The sequence below is a fragment of the Epargyreus clarus genome, unplaced genomic scaffold (assembly GCF_041222505.1).
Source record: "Epargyreus clarus isolate Ecla_fem2 unplaced genomic scaffold, WU_Ecla_fem_2.2 ptg000003l, whole genome shotgun sequence".
In the NCBI taxonomy this organism is placed as follows: domain Eukaryota; kingdom Metazoa; phylum Arthropoda; class Insecta; order Lepidoptera; family Hesperiidae; genus Epargyreus; species Epargyreus clarus.
The window spans coordinates 6,966,716-6,988,770 of record NW_027332211.1 but is presented as its reverse complement, the minus strand read 5'-3'; the positions used below and the strand labels follow the sequence as shown (position 1 = coordinate 6,988,770).

At 34.2% G+C, this 22,055-nt stretch overlaps 4 protein-coding genes across 7 annotated transcripts; 2 read left to right on the top strand and 2 right to left on the bottom strand.

Annotated features, from left to right (window-relative positions):
* Positions 1-701: 701 nt before the first annotated feature.
* LOC140751978 (trans-1,2-dihydrobenzene-1,2-diol dehydrogenase) lies at positions 702-8,833 on the bottom strand. Of its 3 annotated transcripts, none has more exons than XM_073086147.1 (6): positions 5,580-5,843; positions 5,032-5,239; positions 4,545-4,836; positions 3,527-3,773; positions 2,021-2,171; positions 702-1,704 (listed from the first exon to the last, which is right to left on the bottom strand). In XM_073086147.1, the coding sequence occupies exons 2-6, from the start codon at positions 5,237-5,239 to the stop codon at positions 1,601-1,603; spliced, it is 1,002 nt and encodes a 333-aa protein (XP_072942248.1). In that variant the 5' UTR covers positions 5,580-5,843; the 3' UTR covers positions 702-1,600. The 3 variants fall into 3 exon arrangements, with proteins under 3 accessions (XP_072942248.1, XP_072942254.1, XP_072942237.1); XM_073086153.1 differs by lacking the exon at positions 5,580-5,843 and adding an exon at positions 5,453-5,559; XM_073086136.1 differs by lacking the exon at positions 5,580-5,843 and adding an exon at positions 8,350-8,833 and having other exon boundaries at positions 703-1,704.
* Positions 8,834-9,134: 301 nt separating this feature from the next.
* On the top strand, positions 9,135-12,027 carry LOC140751993 (tax1-binding protein 3 homolog). Its single transcript, XM_073086165.1, has 3 exons — positions 9,135-9,346; positions 9,421-9,549; positions 9,656-12,027. Exons 1-3 carry the CDS (start codon positions 9,293-9,295, stop codon positions 9,842-9,844), a joined length of 372 nt encoding a protein of 123 aa, XP_072942266.1. The 5' UTR covers positions 9,135-9,292; the 3' UTR covers positions 9,845-12,027.
* A 44-nt stretch (positions 12,028-12,071) lies between these two features.
* ND-13B (NADH dehydrogenase (ubiquinone) subunit ND-13B) lies at positions 12,072-13,044 on the bottom strand. The gene is made up of 3 exons (XM_073086176.1): positions 12,900-13,044; positions 12,540-12,701; positions 12,072-12,346 (listed from the first exon to the last, which is right to left on the bottom strand). Exons 1-3 carry the CDS (start codon positions 12,915-12,917, stop codon positions 12,170-12,172), a joined length of 357 nt encoding a protein of 118 aa, XP_072942277.1. The 5' UTR covers positions 12,918-13,044; the 3' UTR covers positions 12,072-12,169.
* Positions 13,045-13,876: 832 nt separating this feature from the next.
* LOC140751970 (uncharacterized) lies at positions 13,877-21,377 on the top strand. Of its 2 annotated transcripts, none has more exons than XM_073086113.1 (5): positions 13,877-13,982; positions 16,906-17,131; positions 17,780-17,943; positions 18,760-18,972; positions 19,725-21,377. In XM_073086113.1, exons 1-5 carry the CDS (start codon positions 13,879-13,881, stop codon positions 21,277-21,279), a joined length of 2,262 nt encoding a protein of 753 aa, XP_072942214.1. In that variant the 5' UTR covers positions 13,877-13,878; the 3' UTR covers positions 21,280-21,377. The 2 variants fall into 2 exon arrangements, with proteins under 2 accessions (XP_072942214.1, XP_072942225.1); XM_073086124.1 differs by having other exon boundaries at positions 13,943-14,555.
* Positions 21,378-22,055: the final 678 nt, after the last annotated feature.

Genomic DNA, 22,055 nt, shown 5'->3' with positions numbered 1-22,055 from the left:
GTTTTTGCTTTATACAATCTCGTCTTTATTTATATACCAATATCCAATTCCATCCCAGTATTCAAGCGTTTGAGGCAATTAGCGTCAGACATCTGAATAATCCGATAATCTGCACTGAGCCATAATGGTAATTTTCATACATCCTCAACGCTCATCCATTATATAACATTTTAAAACGTAATCTTTTACGTTTTAAAACGTTATATAATGGATGAGCGTTGGTAATACGAGTGATTAAACAAATAACTTAATATGTATCATACCTGAATGATTCATAATATTCATTTGTCTACATTGCTATTCATAATTCTTAAAAATCATAGATATATACCAACTATATTCTACATTGATAATTGCTAATTTATTAGTATACATACATTATCATAATGCGCGAGGATAATGTAGTACACGTGTTCGTTGCGTAAATCTATTATACAGAGAGATAATATTCTATGATAATTGCTAATCATTTAATTAAGCTATATATATACGAGTATTAACAGAAACCAAACTAAACTCCCTTACTACGTTACGCAATCCACTTTGTGTTAAGTTACCACCATTGTAAGGAAATGGTCAAAGTGTAAGGTAACATAGAATATAGGTACTTAACCAAGATTTTTTTTATTAATATCATGTAAAAAATATCATTTCGGAATTAAAAAATAATAATTAGCGACAAAGTGATACGTCCTGCATTAAATGCAAATAAAACAGAGTTTATCGACACTATCGATCTTGATACTCATCATATAGGAAAGTGTTTCCAAAGTTTTAGACGAAATAATACGCATTTAGTATATTATAAAGTATATTGAACGTCATAAACAACATGTGTCACAACACACTTTAATCACAGTTAGTTGAGGTAAATAAATACTGAATTTTATTAGTTAACGTATAAATAAGTAGGCCACAATTACACATCACATTTAAATATTCACATAAGTGTCAACTCACACGTAATAACAGGATTAAATATTTTTTCCTAATTTTGCTATCACTGGGCATTCGCTAATCTAAAATAAAATTATAATCATAACTATTAAAAATCACTAACATTAAAAAGGTTTCGTTTTTTTATAGCGGATAAAAATTGGTTCAGGTTTGCCTTAAATTTATTGGTATAAATCTTCTATAAAAATGGATTCGTTATTCAGTTTTCAATATTTGTACCTATATATGCAACTAAAATAGTTTGGTATGGGAATCTATAAATTATTTATAAAAATAAGTACGATTGTTCTAAACCCTATTCACACATTTCTAGCCTTGTTGAAATTATAATTAGACATAGACGAAGCACGCGCCTATTCATAAAATGAAAGGTGGGAATATATTTTACGCTCATCATTTGTGAGGGTACTCGTTACTTTCTTAAATAACATTACATTTCATACCTAAAATGATTGTGCTCTAATTGTGCAAAGTGTTTTACAAACAAGCAAGAATAATTTTAAACTAACATCGTTGTACATTTTAACTTGTTACCTATCTAGACGCACGGCACCGTGCAGCCAAGTTCTCTAGTAAACAAACCTGGTGACAGCAGCCATGTATTATAAATATTACTGGCATCGTGCAATTTGTGGCGAGGAGGTTACAGAGGCGCTTCGAGTACGCCGAGCTGAGCGCGCATGGTGTCAGCCAACTTGGCCATCAGCACACTCTCGTCTAAAGTCATCTTCGGACTTTCTAGCAAACCTGGAAATATATCAATAATCAATCATCATCAATTAATGATGAATAAAAAAATCATCATTACATTTCGGACATAGGTAAGTATGTTTAGTACGAATATCGCTATAGGTATGATAAAAAGCAGAACAATCCATTAATCAGTCTTCTGTAGTGTCAGTGTAATATAATATCATCAGTTTTCACAACACGTTTCGCTAGAACTGCGATATTTACGATTAAAATAGCAAATAAATCGAATATAATCGACCAGTGCTTTAGCCTACGTGCGAAATAATACCTAATACCTAAAATTTATACAGTTAAAACATAATAAGAATACCTTTGTTGATGCAGTCCCAGCATTCCTGTATCTGGTAACTGAGTCCTGCGCTGTTGTGGAAGTGGAATTTGTATTTCCCCTTGGGCAATGTCCACTCGGTGCTGTTAGCCGCCGATATGTGCAGCGTTGTGGGGCACCAGAAGTAGTCCAACTGAAATAATTATTTATTAATTTACATAATTATTTAAGTAGTAAAGCAAATTTCTTAATATTAAGACTTTTTCTTTAGTTTGTCATGTATCATTATTTCTCAGAATTTGCTCCTTATAAGTGACACTCCCCGGTAGTGGAATAAATACAAGGAGTGTATTTTTGTTTCAAAATGAATTCGTTCGATTTTCGGCTAGGGACAAAGATATTTAAAAAAAAACTAATTATGCAGTTTTAGTGTTGATCAATATTAGCCTCTTGACTCCTTTCAGCATTTTTCGCTAATCCTTATAATTTCTGATTTGTCCCTGAAGGCTAATTTGAAAAATTCACCCTGCATAAATAAACATCAGAATTTCTGTGTTGTGTGTATATGAACCACTTATCATTAGGTTCTCTCAAAACATATATTATTTTCCTTCTACGTTATTTAAAATAATGAAACCACAAAATTATCAATCACACTATAAATATAATACAGTAGAAATACAATACTATTGTAAACTCATAAGGAATATTTTATCTACACTAATATTATAAAGAGGGAAACTTTGTTTGTTTGATTGTAATGAATAGACTCAAAAACTACTGGACCGATTTTAAAAATTCTTTCATCATTCGAAAGCTACATTATCCACGAGTAACATAGGCTATATTCTATATGAAATATATTTGATAAATAGATTTTGAGGCGGTACAATGTTTGCCGGGTCAGCTAGTACTTAATAAAACAAAGAATAATCTTCAAAAGCAATCCGAAATTTCAGTGACGGAGCCAGTTTAATGTATTTATTAGATACAGAAAGTATTCAGTAATACAAGAGCATTAGTAATTTGGAATAAATAGCATTAGCAAATGCTATTTATTACAAATTTGTAATATTCTCGTCTAAAGCTCCTGCTCTATCATGAAATCGTTCCCATGAAGTTAAAACACACTCAGACACATTTCATGTCTGTTTAAAAAATAACGTTTCATTTGGTTTAAATACGGAAATTCCTTTCATTACAAGCAACAAGTAAACAAACAAGCTTACTATATGCCGAAAGTAACTATCTCAAGTCACCCTATCTGAGACTTATTACAAATTGACTATATCAGAACTGGACGTCTTATTATTATTTCTACCTAGCAACCTCCAAATGAAAAGCTCAACTGTTTAACACATCTTAGAAAATTTCATAAGTTACGCAGGACGCAAAATTAGGCCCTGATGATCACGAACTTGGCTTCGATTCTACAAAACTTAAATAGCTTACAAGCAATTTTAATAAACTGGAAACCTACATATTCTAAGCAAAGCTAGTACACAAATATTTATTTACATTTTTGTGTATCTAAAATTAATAACTCACAGTAATAGTTCCTTTAGTGCCCGTTATCTCCGCCTTATTGGTCATGGTGGCGCGAGTGTGCGCTGACAGAGTGGCGGTTCTGCCTTCCTTGTATTTGAGCGCACAGGATATGGACTCGTCGACGCCCAGCTTCGTCCAATGGCCCGTGCACATCAGGTCTGTGGGCGGCTCCTTGTACACGAACTGTATGAGCTGCAACATGTACACTCCGAGGTCGAGCACCGCGCCGCCGCCCATATCCTTCATTCTACAACGTTAATTGGTGAACACACTAAAATTACCTCAATAAAATATATGTAACCAGTTCGTAGTAAACGGACTCATTCTCTGCTTAAAATAGGAGTCCAGCCGAACTAGTCTCAAATACAGTGTTACGCCTGAGAATATTTTAAATGCTTCAAGTGAGACTTGAATACCGTACCCTTCAATCAAATATTTTTTTTAATTCAAAATAGGTTCGTTACAGAGCACTTTATGAATGTCAATACAACTACCACCACTTCACAAGGTGTTTAGTTATGAAGAAGAAGCCATCTATGGTTCAACCGGATCGATACCACCGCCACACCTATTTCTAGCATGAAACAGCTCTTGCTCTTGCGATGAAAGCTGACTTACATCTGAGGCGACCCTCTTAATCCTCAGGAGTAGTGACGCATCCGGAACTCTTCAATTTTATACGAGTAATTGATCACTTCAAAAATGTACGCTGATTGCTCGTTTACTATTTCAATGTAGATATTGAAAAAACAACACTAATACTAATGATTTAAGTTAGTTATAGGCTTGGCGGTGGTAACGTCACAGTCGAACTATAATAGACTAAAATATTATATTAATGTACGCATAACTATATGTCATCGTATTCATTAGAAACTTACACAACGAACATAATATGTTCTACGTACAGCTAACATATATTGATGAAGTAGAACTAATTAACTAACTGAACACCAGGGTAATAAAGTATGACGGAACTTAAAAGAAGAAATAATATATGAGTGAATAAATATCTTACAGATTTCTCTCTATGTCGTTAATTTCGACCCCGAATTGAATGTTAATGTGATAGATGTCTCCGAGCCCACCCGCGGCTATGTGCTTATCCAAAGCGTCGTAAGCAGGAAAGAACCTCGACCACATCCCCTCAAGGAGGAAGAGTTTCTTTTCGCGCGCCAAATCGACTAGGGATTTAGTCTGTTTGTAGGTCATCCCCATCGGCTTTTCACATAATACGTGTTTGCCGTTCTCTAACATTGATTTAGTTATGTCATAGTGTTGTAAATTAAGGACACTGACGAAAACAATGTCTGTAAAGAAAAAATAATACGTCTAGTATGAAGTAAAATAAATTATAAGAGAAGCATGCGATTAGTAGGTAGTTACAGCGAATATTACAGCGTGAATGAAGAACAATCTGGCAGGCCATGCTGAAGCATATTGCATGTGGTTAATGTTTTTCTAATGGCGTGACTGTTCAATATGATATGAAATTATTTTATTACCTATTGAATTGTCTTGCGCGAGTGATTCGTAGCCTTCGTAAGCTGTGCCGACATTGTGGAGCGTGGCCAATCTGTGCACGCGCTCTAGGTCTTTCCCGGCGATCGCCACGACCTTGTGCTGTTCAGCCGGCAGGGTCGCCAGCGCTGTCAGGAAGTCGTGGCTGATCATACCGACCCCGGCTATACCCCATTTCAGCTGAAGGCCCATCTGAAAAACAGTTTATTATTTTGTAAACAAACGTGTTGATGTATACCTATTTGTTTCGTGACATTGATAGAAAAAGATAAGGACAACATTGACAATGGTAGTAAATCACCGGATAACAAAAGATAATAACGAAGCGATTTGAAAAATGTAATCAGTGTGACGTGACGGTACTCCTAATTATTGCATAATAAAATAAATAATCACACAACACACTTCTCAATTCGTCGTTTTCATTAACACGTACGACATGAACAAATACAATGCGAAAAAAAAGATAATGGGTGGGTTAAAAGTAAAACGAACGGGTTTCTTATCACAAAGATAGATTAAAAGTATTAACGTTATCGTGACTTCTCCTTGTCGAGCGAAGGTAGATTCGTGATTGCCTTGAAGTACCTACTCCAACAAGTCGCTTCTAACTAATGCATCATGTTGTGTTAATTGAGCTATGTACATCATGTAGTTAAATGATACTCGGCATACATTTCCATTGGCCGAAGCTAATTGACAATACCCGATGTAAGAGTGTATTCAGACTGAGCTATTTACGCCCTTAGCTTATTCTTTAATAATTTCATTCAAGCAAGTATTACTTTTATATAATATTTTTCTTATCATTTGTTTGCTTTAACAGCGTAAATTAAGCATCACAATAACAACATAATTTTATGGCTTTTTCTTATGTAACACACTGCACACAAGGCACAACGCTGATATGCTGCGAGTCCCACTAAGGGTCCCAAGAGAGCACAAATAACGGAGTATGGAAAAAAATGTGTATTGGTCACTTATAATGCAAGGAGTTCTTACAACCGGATGGTAAATAGGTAATTGAAAGATCATCTCTGAGTTTTGTACATTATTGGTCTTAACGATATCTGGACTCCAACCTATTTTTTATATTTCATTTCTTGGCACTGACCTCTCTATACAGCTGAGGATAGTATATACTGAGATCTCTGTAGACTAAGCGTTTTCAATGCGGATTAGTAGAGTATCCACATAAAGTTATATACCAAAATTTAGCATGAACATACTCTTACTTAACGAACCCAGTACCTGGCGTAGGAACTGGATGATGTTTATTTACGTTCGATGATGTTATGTACGTGTTTAAACAGACATAACAGTTGTATAGCACGTAGTTGTTTATAAACAATCAATTAATGATGAATAATATTTCTTAACATTACTGTATGCTCGTGTATATTCATTCGATAAATCTGTGTTGCAATATTTAATAATGTATATAATCATATAAACTAAACTCATAAAATGAAAAAGATTTAATTTATAACAATTATTTACTTATTACATTGAGTCTAAAAATTTACTTACAAACACTTTGATAAGTAAAGATACTTCGCCGCCTTGAGATTGAATAGAGCCACAAACGGCTGATTTGTCAGTTATTTTTTGTTAATTCTTGACAAATAAATAACATTTTTAGAGTAAATTTACGAATAAATAACTAATACTTTGTAATTTACAAAATAAATAAGTATTTCAAATATTTTAGGGACATTTTAGCACGGAGACGTGGCAAATCTTTTTTATGCAACTATTTCAATTCTCAAAACTGGTTATATTTTCTTGTGTAATCTTTACTAATCTATGTACAAACATAACAATAAACAAGCACGCAGGCATATAGACAATTAAGATATGTCGCTAAAAATATCGCCGATTACGTTATTTCATGCACCGATAACGTTAACGAGTATCGACACAAGTTAAATCTCGTCATTCTATATCTAATAAGGCTGCCCAGCAGAGGATCTAGGTTCTTGCCTCTTAGCCGGTTGAGTACATACTAGGTGGGTATCCAGCTAGATGTACAAACACGAGGAGAGCAAAGCTCATAACCAGTTAGGTCAAGAAATGTTAATTGCAAAGGCAAACTAGTAAAGTATTTTCAATTAAAATTATAACATGCTACTTTTAAAGACTAGTTTAATGTTTAATTTTACGAATGTGCCCTCAGCACGCAACCACGCCGATGCACGCACTTCTATACCTACGTTTATTTTACATGAGTTTGTAGGGAAAATATTATAAATAAAAATATGAAAATACAGCTAGTGTTTTTTCATTTATTGAAATAATTAATTGGATTTTCAGAATTGGTACTACACATTGCCACATATTGTACTTCATGTCTTGGATTAGAAATGAGTAATATAGCTAAAAATTCATATCTTTTAGAATTAAACACTGCTTTTTTAACATGATAAAGCAGAGTAATACTTTTTTTTATTTTATACTAGCAGTAACTTGACAAATAGCGATAAATTGAATTTTAAAAAAAAGTACCAGATTGCTTTCCATTTGAAAACAACACTAGAAATTCAATACCACGTCAGACGAGTATTAAAATTATGTTAGACAATTATTACAAATAAAAATCCCACATTAGTGTTTCCAAATTATTGATATGTAAAATGTGTTAACATTATTGGTTAACTATTGATGACCAACAATACTCATAGAGTCAATAATACTAGAAATACAAATAATACAATTTTCAAGCCTGAAGTTGTGAGTCACAATCATCATTGCTCAATATTATTAAATAAATATAGCAAATGAGAACATTTATCATCAAAACTGATAAAAGTATAATAAGACAAGGTAATTAAAAGGAAAAATATTCTTTGTTTATATTGATTCAGATGTCTCTGTTATTAAGAAATTATAGTATAAATGTTTTTTTTAATAATGTTTATATTGTTACAACCGAAGGAGCTTGGGACAACACATACAGGATTTTTAACTGTGTGCAATGAATCTTTCGCAGTGCAGTAACAAATAATAAGCTGCAAATCATTCTTAGCAGGCATCAGAGCTGTGTCTAGAGTACCATATTACATTGTTTACATATAAAAGAATAGTAACAATACCACAAATGATGAGTTATTTAATAATAAAATTTAAAAACAAATCTAAGTCAAGATTTATTTATAGAAAAGGAGGTGCGACTGTTAGACAGTATATATGAATAGGTACATTATGATTACAAGTAATTAAATTCGACTCTGGCTATATACTGTATAGATTGTAAAAAAATGCTAAAAATGTAATCATAAATTTTTAAATAATTTGATACTTACTGCAATTTGTTCAGGCATTACTATATGTCAGTTTATTAGTATCGCTGGTAACCTGCAATGAAGATAAAATATATAATACAATGATTTCGTTTAACTGGATAAGCGTAATCATAATGGACAAATTGAATAATATTGAAAACCAATTCGTAACTTAAATAGTAATTTTGTTTCTTACTGTACTAAATAATTCAATTACTCGTCTAGGTTTAATATGTCTCTTTATAATTAATACTATAATAATTAGTCACTGATAAGTCAAAAACAGAAGCTTTTAGGTAAGTAAATAATGTGTTTTAGGTGAATTTCTTCCAAAGTATAAAAAATATACGATAAACTACTTTACGTTCTTTTATTTGAATTTTATATTGTGAACGACCTTCAAGTTGAAATAAGACATATAAATTAAAATACACTATAAAAACTACCACACAAATAAACCAAATAAAGATCACGAGACGAATGAAATTGGAATTGGTGTAAAATTATGACAAGTTGATTAGTTGACAAGTTATGACAGCTGACATTGACATCCAATTATGTCGGATTATAACATACATGACAATATAACCAAAGAGTATAGTAAATATAACAACGCACAATAGTGATGTTCACAGACTGGAGTGCGGATCGACAGTTTTACTGGGGCGATATATTATTTCTTTCTTTTGTTCGTTCTTGTGAACACTCAGTTGAAATAAGTATTAAAATATGCATGCATTTACTTTTTTCATCTATATTTTTCAATTTATCGTTGTAACTGTTGTGTCATTTTAGATTTTGTCATTTCGTTGATCTGTTGTCATTGTTGTCAAAGTCAAAGTTATTGCAAGAAGACATTAATTAAAACATTTATATCGTTGTATTCTATTTACTGTGCTTCGGGTTTTGTATTTTTCTTAGGAACATAATTATTTTGAAAAGTTTGTAAAAAAAAGAACCAATCATGGCGAAAATGGCATTTCAGCATCAAGCCGGAACGGCTATGCAGTGTCTCAGCGTAAGTTTGAGGACCACTCCCAATTTGGTTTTGTTTTACCTTATTTTTTTCTGCTTAAAAATTGTATTCAACAGATACCCATTACGCTACAAAAAGAAGCTGGCGTGGATTCGGAGGGCCGAGAAGTAATGAAATGTGGTTTTAAAATAGGAGGAGGAATTGATCAAGACTTTCGCAAGAGCCCTCAGGGCTACACTGATAATGTAAGCGATTTATCTTAAAATTGTTATTTTAAACCATATGCTTATTAAATTAGTCAATATTCGTATTTAAATTCATACTGTGCAATTCAATTATTTTATTTTTTAGGGTATCTATGTAACAGAGGTCCATGAAGGAAGTCCGGCCGCAAAATCTGGATTGCGGATGCATGACAAAATATTGCAGTGCAATGGTTATGACTTTACAATGGTAACACACAAAAAAGCAGTAAGTTATATAAAAAAACATCCAGTACTAAACCTCCTCGTAGCTAGAAAAGGTGTTACATCTACATAACTAACAATGTAATCCACTCAGCAAGGGATATCTTTTTGCGTTGGATGTCAGTATTTAGAAGAAGTGATGTTATAATGTTATTTATTTGTCAGTATAGAGATTTAGGTTAATATGTTGAAGAATGTATGAAATACTTAGTTATGTCATTCTGTATCACAAGATACTTGATATACCACATTGGTAACTGTGCTGGGATGTGCATGTGAGGATTACACTTGTAGACATTAGGTTTTATGCATTTATAATTTTTGTAAATTGTTTTTGCTATAAATGAACTTTTTGTTATGTGTACACACATAAGCCTAATATATTAATTGCTGTGGAAAAATAAATTAATTTTAATAATGTGCTTATATATTTTTGGATATTTATGCCTATAATCAAATGTCTACACATAAAATTATGTTCTGTAAGTGAGTTACCATTGTAAATTTTATTATTGATAGTAAAATTTTAATTGAATGCATGCAAGGTAATTCTTTGAATTATTTTTAAGGGGTTGTATATTAATGTTAATTATGATAAAGTAATTGTTTTTGACAAATTTTATTAAGTCATCACAGAGAATAAAGGCACAACTGAAATATATGCATATATTTTAAAAAGAAAATGACTATGTGTTTTCTATAATTCTAGATACAAAACTATCTTCATACAAGGCACAAATCATAATGTAAAATTATAAACACATATATTAAAAAATTAAAATTCCTTTTTTGTAAGTGGTGCCTAGTTCTAATTATAAGATAATTTCGTTTTTTCAATTGGAAAACACGGGAAAGGGATTATTGTACGCCACTAATAAAATATTTGATCTTGGATTAGCACTCTGAATGTGTAACAAACAAACAACATATTAAAATGTAAAATCTTATTTTTTTTAATTAAATTTATAGTCATTAATCACAGTTTTTTCATTGTGATGGTTGTGATCATGTTATGTTGTATGCAACCACATAATTAAAATATATAATCATATTATTGTAATTAAACATTCCTGTGAATTAAGAATTCATATAAAGAAAGAATGTGCCAAAAATATTATACCCAGATGATCTAATTATGTAATGTAAACTACTGAAATCAAAACTTTTATGCTTGATACATATTATTATTAAAATTGCCTTGAATTTCCCACAAATTTGAATGACATATAATATCAAGTAGTAATATTGGTAATGATGTTTATTTTCGAAAGTGTCCATAAAAATTTAAATTCATATATATATTTTGAATAAATGGAAATGAGTTTGTGGGTACTGCTAAAGCATACCAAAGAGTAACAATATAAAGAATAATTATCAATCATGTTTCAGCTAAAACCCTGCCATATCGATGCAGAGTTCTTTAATGAGCTTGGTATCTTAGTTTTAAGAAATCTGAATAATGATGAAGAGTTTTATTATTCAGTAGTTGATAAAATAATACAAATCCTAAATGCATTTATATGACAAATTTTATGAAGTAATGTTCAAAAATAATATTTATAAGGCAGTGGAGATGGAGTTTTAAAATAATGATTACCTAAATTAATTTCAGCAATTTATAACAAACTTTCACTATATACAACTTTAAAATATTAATTATGTAATGTTAATTTGGAACATACCTACTTTTTATATTCCATGTTTATTTTTTTTATCTTGACTGCAACTATACATAATTACTTTAATGTAAATATCGGTGATTGAATGAATAACTAAATTTTTAGAATGTATTCTACGTAATTTAGAGGACTCATCTTATTTAATAAGTGCTATAATAAGCTATATTTTATAACCAACAATGTACAGGTTTATTTATTATGTTACTGATTGATAAATACAACTTTAACATATATTGTGTGCATAATGATTTAACGAAATAAGGGTACTTTGTAATATTTGCCTTCTGTATTATAAGAATTGTAAAGACATAAGATTTTATTACATTATTTTAAACACTATATATGGATCTAAGATATATGGATGAAGTGTTGTACCTAATTTATAGATTTTGTATTCAGGTGGTGGGCTTAAGTGACAATTTTATTTAGGCAACAATGAAAATTTAAGACTATTAAATTATAAGATGTTCAATGTAAAATCCAACCAATATCTTTATTTAACCACCCAAACTTGACAATGACATCCCTTTCTGTTCTAACAGTTTTGTTGAAATAATAAAGAAATGTTTTATTTAAATGTTTATTATTTTATTTCTATTATATTGATAAATTAAACAGAACTTTAGTACAACATCAACTTTATTTAACTACTGCTACTAAGAATAAACAAATTAAATTACTATTAATGCACTATATTATTTATTGTATGTAGACAGTTTCTAAGCTTTCGATGGTGGCCAGTCCCACTGGCCTTTGGGGGGCTTGGCAATAAGGGGCTCCCAAGGCTTCCAGTTCAACATTTTCCTGGCCAAATTCAACTCATTTTCAGCCTGTATGATAAGTTCTTCAGCTTGGCCACAGTTGATTTTGTTTTCAAGTTCATATACATCCTTGGTCTGTAAAAATGGTTAATTTGTAAACATACATAAAAACAACAACAAACTTTATAATCTTATACTTTATAAAATCACTTTTTTTCATACAATACATCAATTATCTCTTTCTAGATCACACAAACGCTCGTACGATCACACAGTACGTAGTTTATACCTGTACAGGTTAAAATAAAGTATAATATTATGTACCTACCTGCTGTACAACAGCGGCTCTCTCGCGTACAATTTGTTCGGTATATTTTCTATACGCGGACGACTCGGGCATCCTTTGCAGCGTTCTGAGTATTTTACCATAGAGCGCACCCAAAGTATGATGCGGATTTGTTGCTACTGCTAGACCCATCAGGCCTGTAGTCTGAAAAAGAAAAATATTTTTAAACTAGCAGCTCCACGCGTTTTTACGAGTATTATTTATTCCAACTAAATATATAAAATTTATTGTCAAAATGACTTATTTAGTCTATTTTACTCCATTTCATTTTTAGTGAATAGAGCATGTACTAGTTATGTAACGTCATATAGATATGTACTGAGTATAATAAAAAATGTTTACCTTTTTCAAGACTCCCATTTTTGGTAAATCTAAATATCCAATTTAAGAGTTATCTATAAATTTAATAAATACGTATTTTGAGAAAATATTCTCTCGCTTTTGACAGTTCAGACACCTGACTTTGTCTGTCACTTCTGTCAGACAGTTGACACTGACAGTCTTAACTTGACAAGAATGAATGACCACAGAGCTATATTCCATGGGGACTTCCTATCGTACAGCTTGTCGCGAAGGTTTAGCAAAGGAGGGGACAATGCTATAGAGTGGCGGACTAAGTTCGTTGGAGGCCTGGCGGAAATTTGAATTAGGCCCCCGGTCTAATTTGAGACCCCCATCCATCGACCCAATCCCCCTTAATCTATTATATTTTACGTGAGATTCTATTATTAAAACGAAATTTGGTAACGCGCTCCATGCTTATTGATTTTATTAGACAACAATACAATTACAATTATAATTATATTATAATTATAATATATACATTATTATAAACTTCAGTAATAATTGCTTTTTGTGCCAGTCACCCGATGTTAAGTTAAATCTATACATGGCAATCTGTGTCAGAAATCGATTAATTGAAATAACTTTATTGCATTAAAAATAGTTTTATCTCCACATCGACATAAGAGTTTTCCCTTTGCTTAGTCTATTTCTCTTTGTTAATGAACTCTTGGAAAATGGGAAAATTTCGCAAAAGAAAAAGATATTTTTAGATTAGATTTTCTTATAATTTATAGATAGAAAAGAGATAAGAAATAAATAAAGCAGTGCAGAAAATGTGCAAAAATCGATTTTAATAGATCTTTCATATTAAAATAGTCTGCGTCTTTGAAATATTGAGTGTGGTGAATACAGACCGTATTCTGTGGTGGTAAAGGTAAAATATTACTGATACTTAGTAAATGAACCATAGGATGTTCATACAGAAAAACCACCTTCGTGATCGATTGGTTGATTGATCGTATTTTTAAGTAAAACAATGGTGATCAGTCGTTATAAAATACAATCGATTATTTCTTACACATCCCTACTACTTACTCCTCTTCTCTTTGCTTTAGGTTGTCAAAGAGAATCACGCACTAGGTTGGTAGTTTTTCAATGTAGAAATTTTAAATAAATCATTTTCCTTTAATGGCTTCATTTCTTGTTGTAACGTATACGTTAGATAAAGACTAGACTCGACGTTATTAGCATATGAAAGTATACGAGGGCTCTGTAAGTCCTTAAGTAGGTGATTTTATTTGTCTGTGAAGTTGTTTTGTCAGATTCCTGGAGTAGTGAAGTGACCCACTGGAAATACAGATTTATGTCGAAAACACCCTATCGTACTCTCTTGATTTAGATGATATCGAAGAAATGAGTGGAAAACATCTGTGTATTTGTGATTTGTGATGTCTTATTTAATTCTTGAAATGCAATTGAGTTAGTACCGATACCTTAGTGTCTAAACCAGATTTATCGTAAAAAATGACTAATTTTCAGTGGTATTTTCAAAGTTGTGACATGTTATGTGACCAATTTACTTGATTCAATAGGGTATTCATTTCCACCGTGGTAAATTTTGATTAACGTTTGTGGAGCTGAGTTGTTTTTTTTCGTTTATGGAATTTCATCAAACCTATCTGTCAGGTGTGATTCGGCTTTTTAACGAGGAAGGTATGTGAAGGCACTTTATTGATTTGATATTTATAATTGAGCTGTGTTATCAATCTGTCAAATTTAATCATATTCTCATACTGTACCTATGGCTAAGTGGGATAGCCAACATTTTTATTTTTATTTACAAATTCAACTAGATGGTTGGTTGGCTGTTATAAAGTTGTGGTTTGAGGTTTCGAAGGTTATGATGATATGAGTGTATACAAAATGAAGTTAATAATTTGAATGAAAAATAATTGATATATTCATATAATTTATTCTTTATTCAAGTTTTATATTTGTCTCCTAATGTCTCCTGTCTAATATTCTATGTATAATTGTGGGTACAATTTTTGTGCACCACTGGGTCCTTCCGCTCAACTTGGGGAGGCCTATTGTGGAGTGAGTTATGAGATATGTGCCAAAATGGGTTCAAGCTTCCCAAATTCCCTTTGAGACTAGAGATCTATAAGATTTAAGAATTATAATGATAACAGTAATGTGGTTAAAACATAGTTCAACAAGGGAGGTACCACATACCCCTATTTTTATCATAAAGAAGTTTTGTGGAAGGGTGTGGACGCTGGCTAACTTACATATAATGCAAACATCTCATTCCTTAGCAACAATTATATAGGGATTCATGCAGTACTCTTTTTCTGTGGAGTGGAGTTAGCTACACATGTCTATGGGGGCAGTAATCATTTAAATTTAAATCAAATTCCTTTATTATGGAATGTAGGTAAGCTAAGTACTGTCATTAAATAATGTTCCTCTACTAACTACTTCTACTAATATTCAGGTCTGTATGCTGTTTGCTAATTAAATTATAAAAAAATAAGTAAATACTGTTGGTTTAAAGTTTCTTTTGAAACATAGAAGCACACTTGAATTTTTGTGCCCCTAACATCTACCCATCCAAGTATACTTTATATACTTTAACTATGCTATTTTGAGATCTCTAATGAAATGCTACTTGGCTAACAATATGTCTTAGGTGGGCTAAATTAAATAACAATAATTTCTCATTCTCGGGGAACAAGAAAAGGCTTCCTAGCCATGGCAATAGGTTGATGATTAAATGATATATATGTTCTTGCATAGAGCGTTATGCAACAGAAGATTTATTGCAATATATATTTGTCTATATATATATACAGGGTGAATTTTTAAAACGGGCCTTCAGGGCCAAATCCGAAACTATAAGGATTAGCGAAAAATGCTGAAAGGAGTTACGATGCCGATTTTGATAAAAACTAAAACTGCATCATTAGTTTTTTAAAATATCTTTTCCCTAGTCGGGAATCGAACGAGTTCATTTTAAAAAAAATACACCCTCTATATTATTCCACCATCTGATAGTGTCACTTATAAGGATCAAATTCTGGGAAGTAATGTTATGTGACAAATTAAAGGAAAAGGAAAATTTTGAAGAAAATACATATTTTTCCATACATTGCCATACTAATCCTTAAGGATTATACATAACAAATGATTTATGTGTAATTCTTTAGAAACATACGTAAGTCATACCATTGAAGAATTTGTTGGTTAATCAACTAATTATTCGATGTTATAACCGTGACATACGGCTTAGTATGACTAAGTAATAGTTTGGCAAGTAAATTACCGCCGTTTTTAGGATTTATTTTTTAATAAAAATAGATAAGTGATTAAATAGTAAATTGTTATTGTTTGCTGTTTATAATTACGTTTCAACAGTAAATATAATTTTCTATATCTCTTTGTTTAGTTATCACTCGGATTTGACTCGAAAAAGACATTCTCGCAAATTGTCAATTTTACATCTGTATTAAACGATACTCGGCCCATAGCAAGTTAAATCTATTATAATGGTCCTAAAAGTAACCTTAACTAAGTCGGACATAAAAATATAAATTCTTGAAGAACAAAACGTCCATTTCAAATGATTTGAAACATTGAGCCAAAAAATTGTTAATACGCGAAATGTTTAAATTGATGAATGGCGGGAACTTAACTGCCAAATTAATATAAAAAAATATGTATTTTCTTAAAATTGAGGCTTTTTCTTTAGTTTGTCATTTATCATTACTTCCCAGATTTTGATCCTTATAAGCAACACTATCAGATAGTGGAATAATATAGAGGGTGTATTTTTTTTCAAAATGAACTCGTTCGATTCCCGGCTAGGGAAAAAGTTATTTTAAAAAAGTAATGATGCAGTTTTAGTTTTTATCAAAATCGGCCTCGTAACTCCTCTCAGCATTTTTCGCTAATCCTTATAGTTTCGGATTTGGCCCTGAAGGCCCGTTTTAAAAATTCACCCTGTATATGTAAGTAATCTAGTTGATTCATTCACTACATTGCAAAATGTATATGCTTACAGAAAAACAAAACACTACCCAATGGAAACAGTGCCCGTCCCAGCACAGAACAGTGCTGGCTCAAACACTAATAGTGTGAAAAGTGAAGATGGGAACCCCCCACAGGGCAGTGGCCGCGCCTCCCCACCTCCCAACTGTGCAATCTGTCTGGGCACTTGCAGAAACAAATCCTTCACAGACTCCTGTCTCCATCAGTTTTGTTTTAAATGTCTTCTCACTTGGAGTAAAGTAAGTATTGATTGCATTATTTGTTGATAATATTGGTAGCTTGTTTGAAATTAACTTAAAAATTTTACTTAATACCATTTTTGATTTATACTATTTTATTTTATTGATAAATGTTAGAATTGTTAAGGCAATTTTACATGTAAAATTTTACTGCATTATTAATGTTATAAATGTGAAAATATCATGGAGATATTTTTGACCCTAAGGAAGGACATGGGGTGCTTTTTCAATATTTAATAATTCAGATAATTGCTTTTAAATTTACAAATGTTATTATATGTGTATAATGCATATAAATAAAAAAGGAGTAACAGTGGAAGGTGCAATAGGTTTAAGGCATGAAAGTTCCCATCTCTATGAGGATGGATAAATTGTCTTGTAAAATGCCTATATAAAACTGCTGGACAATTCAGTTTTTATTAATTTTCTTCTATAATTTATGCTAGGTACAGCAGTCTCTATGTCATATCCTAAATACATAATTGTATTTGTCTATCATCTTAAGTATTAATATAAATCAGTAATGTAACTTCAATGACTCTTATTTTAGTAATTTTAGTAACATATAGTTGTGAACATACTTATCAAAGAGAAATAGATGTATAGGCAAAACTAAAACTGTTTGTGTAAAACTATTTCTTTTTTTAGGTTAAAGCAGTATGTCCGCTTTGCAAGCAGAACTTCAGATCCATAATTCACAATGTGCGTTCAAACCACCAGTATGAAGAGTATATGGTTGAACAACGGACAGACATGGATCTCAATGAGGGCATTGATATTGACGCCCTTGCGTCGCGTACATTTAGATACAGGTAAACATTACATTTATAATCTTACCTGCTGTTACAAATGACTTTGTATGTGCTGACCATCATCCTTTCTTATTTGATGTCTATATCATGAAATAAGCTTCTTGTCCCAACTCATAGTTAAAGCTTTAGTAGTTTTATTCTTAGCGATAATTACTCAGTAAGTGTAAGAGTTAATATACTTTTGCTTACATATAAAGATGTTATTACAAATTAGACCATACACACTGCGCAACAGTTGTAAAGAAATGAGGCGACTTACTTCTTGCAAGACATTGCATGGGGATAACAACCCATTTGTGGTTGATCAACGTGTGTTTATCAGCTGCTGTTATTACTTATTATCAAATGGGCTGAATCTGAAGTGCCCTGAGAACTACTCAGGACTCACAAGTAGTAATGCATGTTAAGTAGGACTTTAAACAGAATGATGTCCACCGGTGGTAGGGGTCATTTACCATCAGGTGGACTGCAGTTTCGTTTGCTCTTATCATACCTACTTGAATGTGGTAGAATCCTTTGTGTTTCGACTACGGCGGCACCGCCGCCACACCTATTTCTGCCTTATAACAGCAGCGCTCAGGGCTGCTGTGTTCTGGTTTGAAGGGTGTGGTAAGGGAGACATACTTTTACGAGGTGTTCCTTAGCTTAGTCCTCAGGGGTAGCGGCGCACCTGTGGTAGGAATATCTAATCCTATCTAGGGTAGATTACAGATGTCCATTGGCGGCAGTAAACACTTACCATCAGGTGGACTGCGCTCGTCTGCTACTACATTATAAAAAAAAAAATACTTAAAAAAATTGTGTTTCTGGTGGCAGGACAACGCTCACGCTGCCGCGGCACGAGACGATCGCGATCCGTCAGCTGCTGCTGCAGCACTACCCGATGATGGCGAACGTGATCCCGCTGCCGTCGCGGCGGCGGCGCTCGCCGAGCCTGTTCCGGCGCACCGTGTACCGCCACAACCTGTGGGCGCGCCCGCTGCCCGACTTCACCGGCCGCTACCGGGACTGCTCGCCCGCCTTCTACAGGTAACACCGTCGCACTCCACTTCTTATATGGTGCTAGCTGTGCCCCGCGGTTACACCCGCGTTAAAAAGAAATAACCCGGGTGAAACCGCGAGGCACAGCTAGTTCTAAAATATAAGTAGCCTAAGTTACTCCTTATTACATCAGCTACCTGCCAATAAAAATTCCGTCAAAATCGGTTCAGTAATTTCAGAGATTAGCCAGATGACAGACAAACAGACAGACAAAAATTTTAAAAAATGTTATTTTGGTGTATGTACCGTATGTATATTCATATGCATGTAGTAAAAAGCGGTTATTTCAATGTTAAAAACAGACACTCCAATTTTATTTATATGTTTAGATAAGTATAAAAAAATATTGTAGCTTCCTGACAATATTGCCATGAAAAAATCTTAGGGCATCCGCCAAAATTTGCGCAGATCGTGTTTTTGTATTAAAAAGTATAAGTATAAGCAACGCGACAGGGTTTTACATGCGCTGCGAGCGGCGTTTACAGACTTATTAGTGTTTCTTAAAAATAGTTGAGCTACGTATTGCGGGTCGCCCGTTAACGCTCGCACTGTGCAAAGAGAATTTTTAGCGACCGACCTTATACATATTATAGTCGTTTTAAAAATCAGAATCTGTTATAACTTAACTTTATAATTATTATAGTAAAACAATCTGTATTAGGGGTTCGAATAAGTCTTAAATCCCTTTATAAATTGTTAAAATAAATATTTTTTATATCTTTTAAATCTTATTTTTATAGGTACAATGACACACAAATGCATAGACTAATGCCGTGGCTAAACAGGGAGCTCGTTTATTTATTGAATGAAAATGAAGGACACATTACATATGTTATGGCGCGGATCCTGGAGTTGCTGCCGCACCATCACATTAACTCTCCCGAATTTAGGGACGCAATGCGGCGATATTTTGGAGACAGAACGGAACATTTCCTGCACGAACTATACTGCTTCGCCTCGACGCCCTACGACATGACGGGCTACGACCGAAACGTGCAGTACACCACAGATTCAACCGTATCGACGATCATCAACGAAGTGCTCTCGAGCAGCGAATCGGACGCGAGCGTCGACTCCGACATAGTGATGATCACCAGCTCCGCGCCCGCCGAGCCGCCCGCCGGGCCCTCCCGCGTGCCCGCCCCCGTCTACCCGCAGAACTACATCCCGGACCCCGCCGCCAACAACGTCATCCCCATCGAAACGATATCGCACTCCGACACCGACGACGACGACGAGGTCATGGTGGTCGGATACATCAAGCCGCCGCAGGACCGCACGCCCGAAATCGTGGATCTCCTCGGCTCCGACAGCGACGTGATCGTGCAGGAGCCGCCGCCGCCGGAGCCGGCGCACGGCGCGGAGGCCGCCGAGAGCCGCGCGGTGCCGCTCGTGAAGCTGAGCCTCAAGTGCCACCGCGCGGGCGGCGGCGCCTCCGACAGCGACAGCGACAGCTCGTACGCGCCGCCGCGGCCGCGCCGCCGCCGCCGCGCGCGCTCCGCCGCCGCGCCCGCCTCCGCCTCGTCCTCCTCGCCCTCCTCCTCGTCCTCCTCCGCGTCCTCCTCCTCGTCCTCCTCCACCTCCCCCTCCCCTTCCCCCTCCCGCGCCGCGCCGTCCGCCGGCTCGCGGGACTCCTCCCTGTCGACCGGCGCGGCGGACAGGACCTCCTCCGGCAGCGACACGGTGACCGACTATCGCGTCTTCGCGGAGGAGAGGAAGAGGGTGTCGAAGAGAAAATCCAAGAGAAAAGGTAGCTCCGAAAGAAGTAAGAAGAGGAGCAAGAGGAGCGCGTCGCACTCCCGTCGCAAGGACGACAAGGCGTCGACGAGCAATTCTGACAAGTCGAGTAAACGTAAATCCGATTCCGGTAAGGGTGTGAAATCGTCGCGGAAGACTAACGATGCCACCAGTTCACTGAGACCCCCTGCACTAGACCAACTGCATACCACCTTCGATCAACCCACGGCGAGCACGAGCGGTTTATCTAGTTTTATAAAGCAAACTTCGAATTCGGACCAACACCATAAAGCTTGCCGACGGAGCCACGAGAGCAGAAGACTGAAAAGTGTCGTTCGTGTGATAAAGAGCAAGAAACCTTCGGACGCTCTGTATTCCAATGAAAACGCAAATATATTATGTAATACAGTGCAAAGTGCTAGTACCAGTAGGGCATTCCAAGTCGGCGAAAGAACTAGACAGCCCAGTGAGACAGCGAGCCACACGCCGCCGCTGGACTCCACAGACTCCGAAGACGACCTCCCGCTTAATCTCACTATACAGAAAATAAGTCAATAAAATTTAATTCTGGATCTATCATGATGATATAATATCTTAATACCTACGAAGAGATTAAGTTACTTCGTGATCTACTGAATATAATGTGTTATAATATTCCTCTGTAATTCTTTCTATAATTAACATAATTTATTATAATGTAGCTTTAATGGTTACTTTAGTTATTTTCTATAAATCAATTAAAGTACTGTAGGCGGATATTAGCAGTCTGCTATACATACTACATTTTAATGTGGATTTTCTTTCAAAAATAATAAACGATTTTTCTAGGACTCAAGGCTTTTAGAAATGGCAAAACTTATTACTTTTACCTGGCATTGTATATAACTGTTGCTACTTATATATTAAATTAAATTTTTGTTTATTGTTCAAATGCTTGATTTATTACTCAAATGTTTGAAGCAATTTCGTTTTGAATTACCTTCTGACATAAAAGTCCAGAGCATTTCCGAAAGGTTCTTCAGTCATAATTGTGAGATACTACTACTATATACATTTTGATAACAACTTCTATTTCTTTTGTTTATGTTATAAAACCCCTCATGTTATTAGTCTTAAATGTTTCTGGCCAATAATAAACAAAAATGTTAATATTGTTTTAAAAAATGTCAAATGAAGAGTTGTGGTAATGTTCTGTTGTGAAAACGAAGCAAATGTTCAACTAAACAACTTAATCTGGCTAAATTCTAGGTTAATGTACAAATATTTTTTTGTTAACCAGAATTACCACTACACCTTATAGTGAAATATTACGTTGTCCTACGTAACCTTACAAT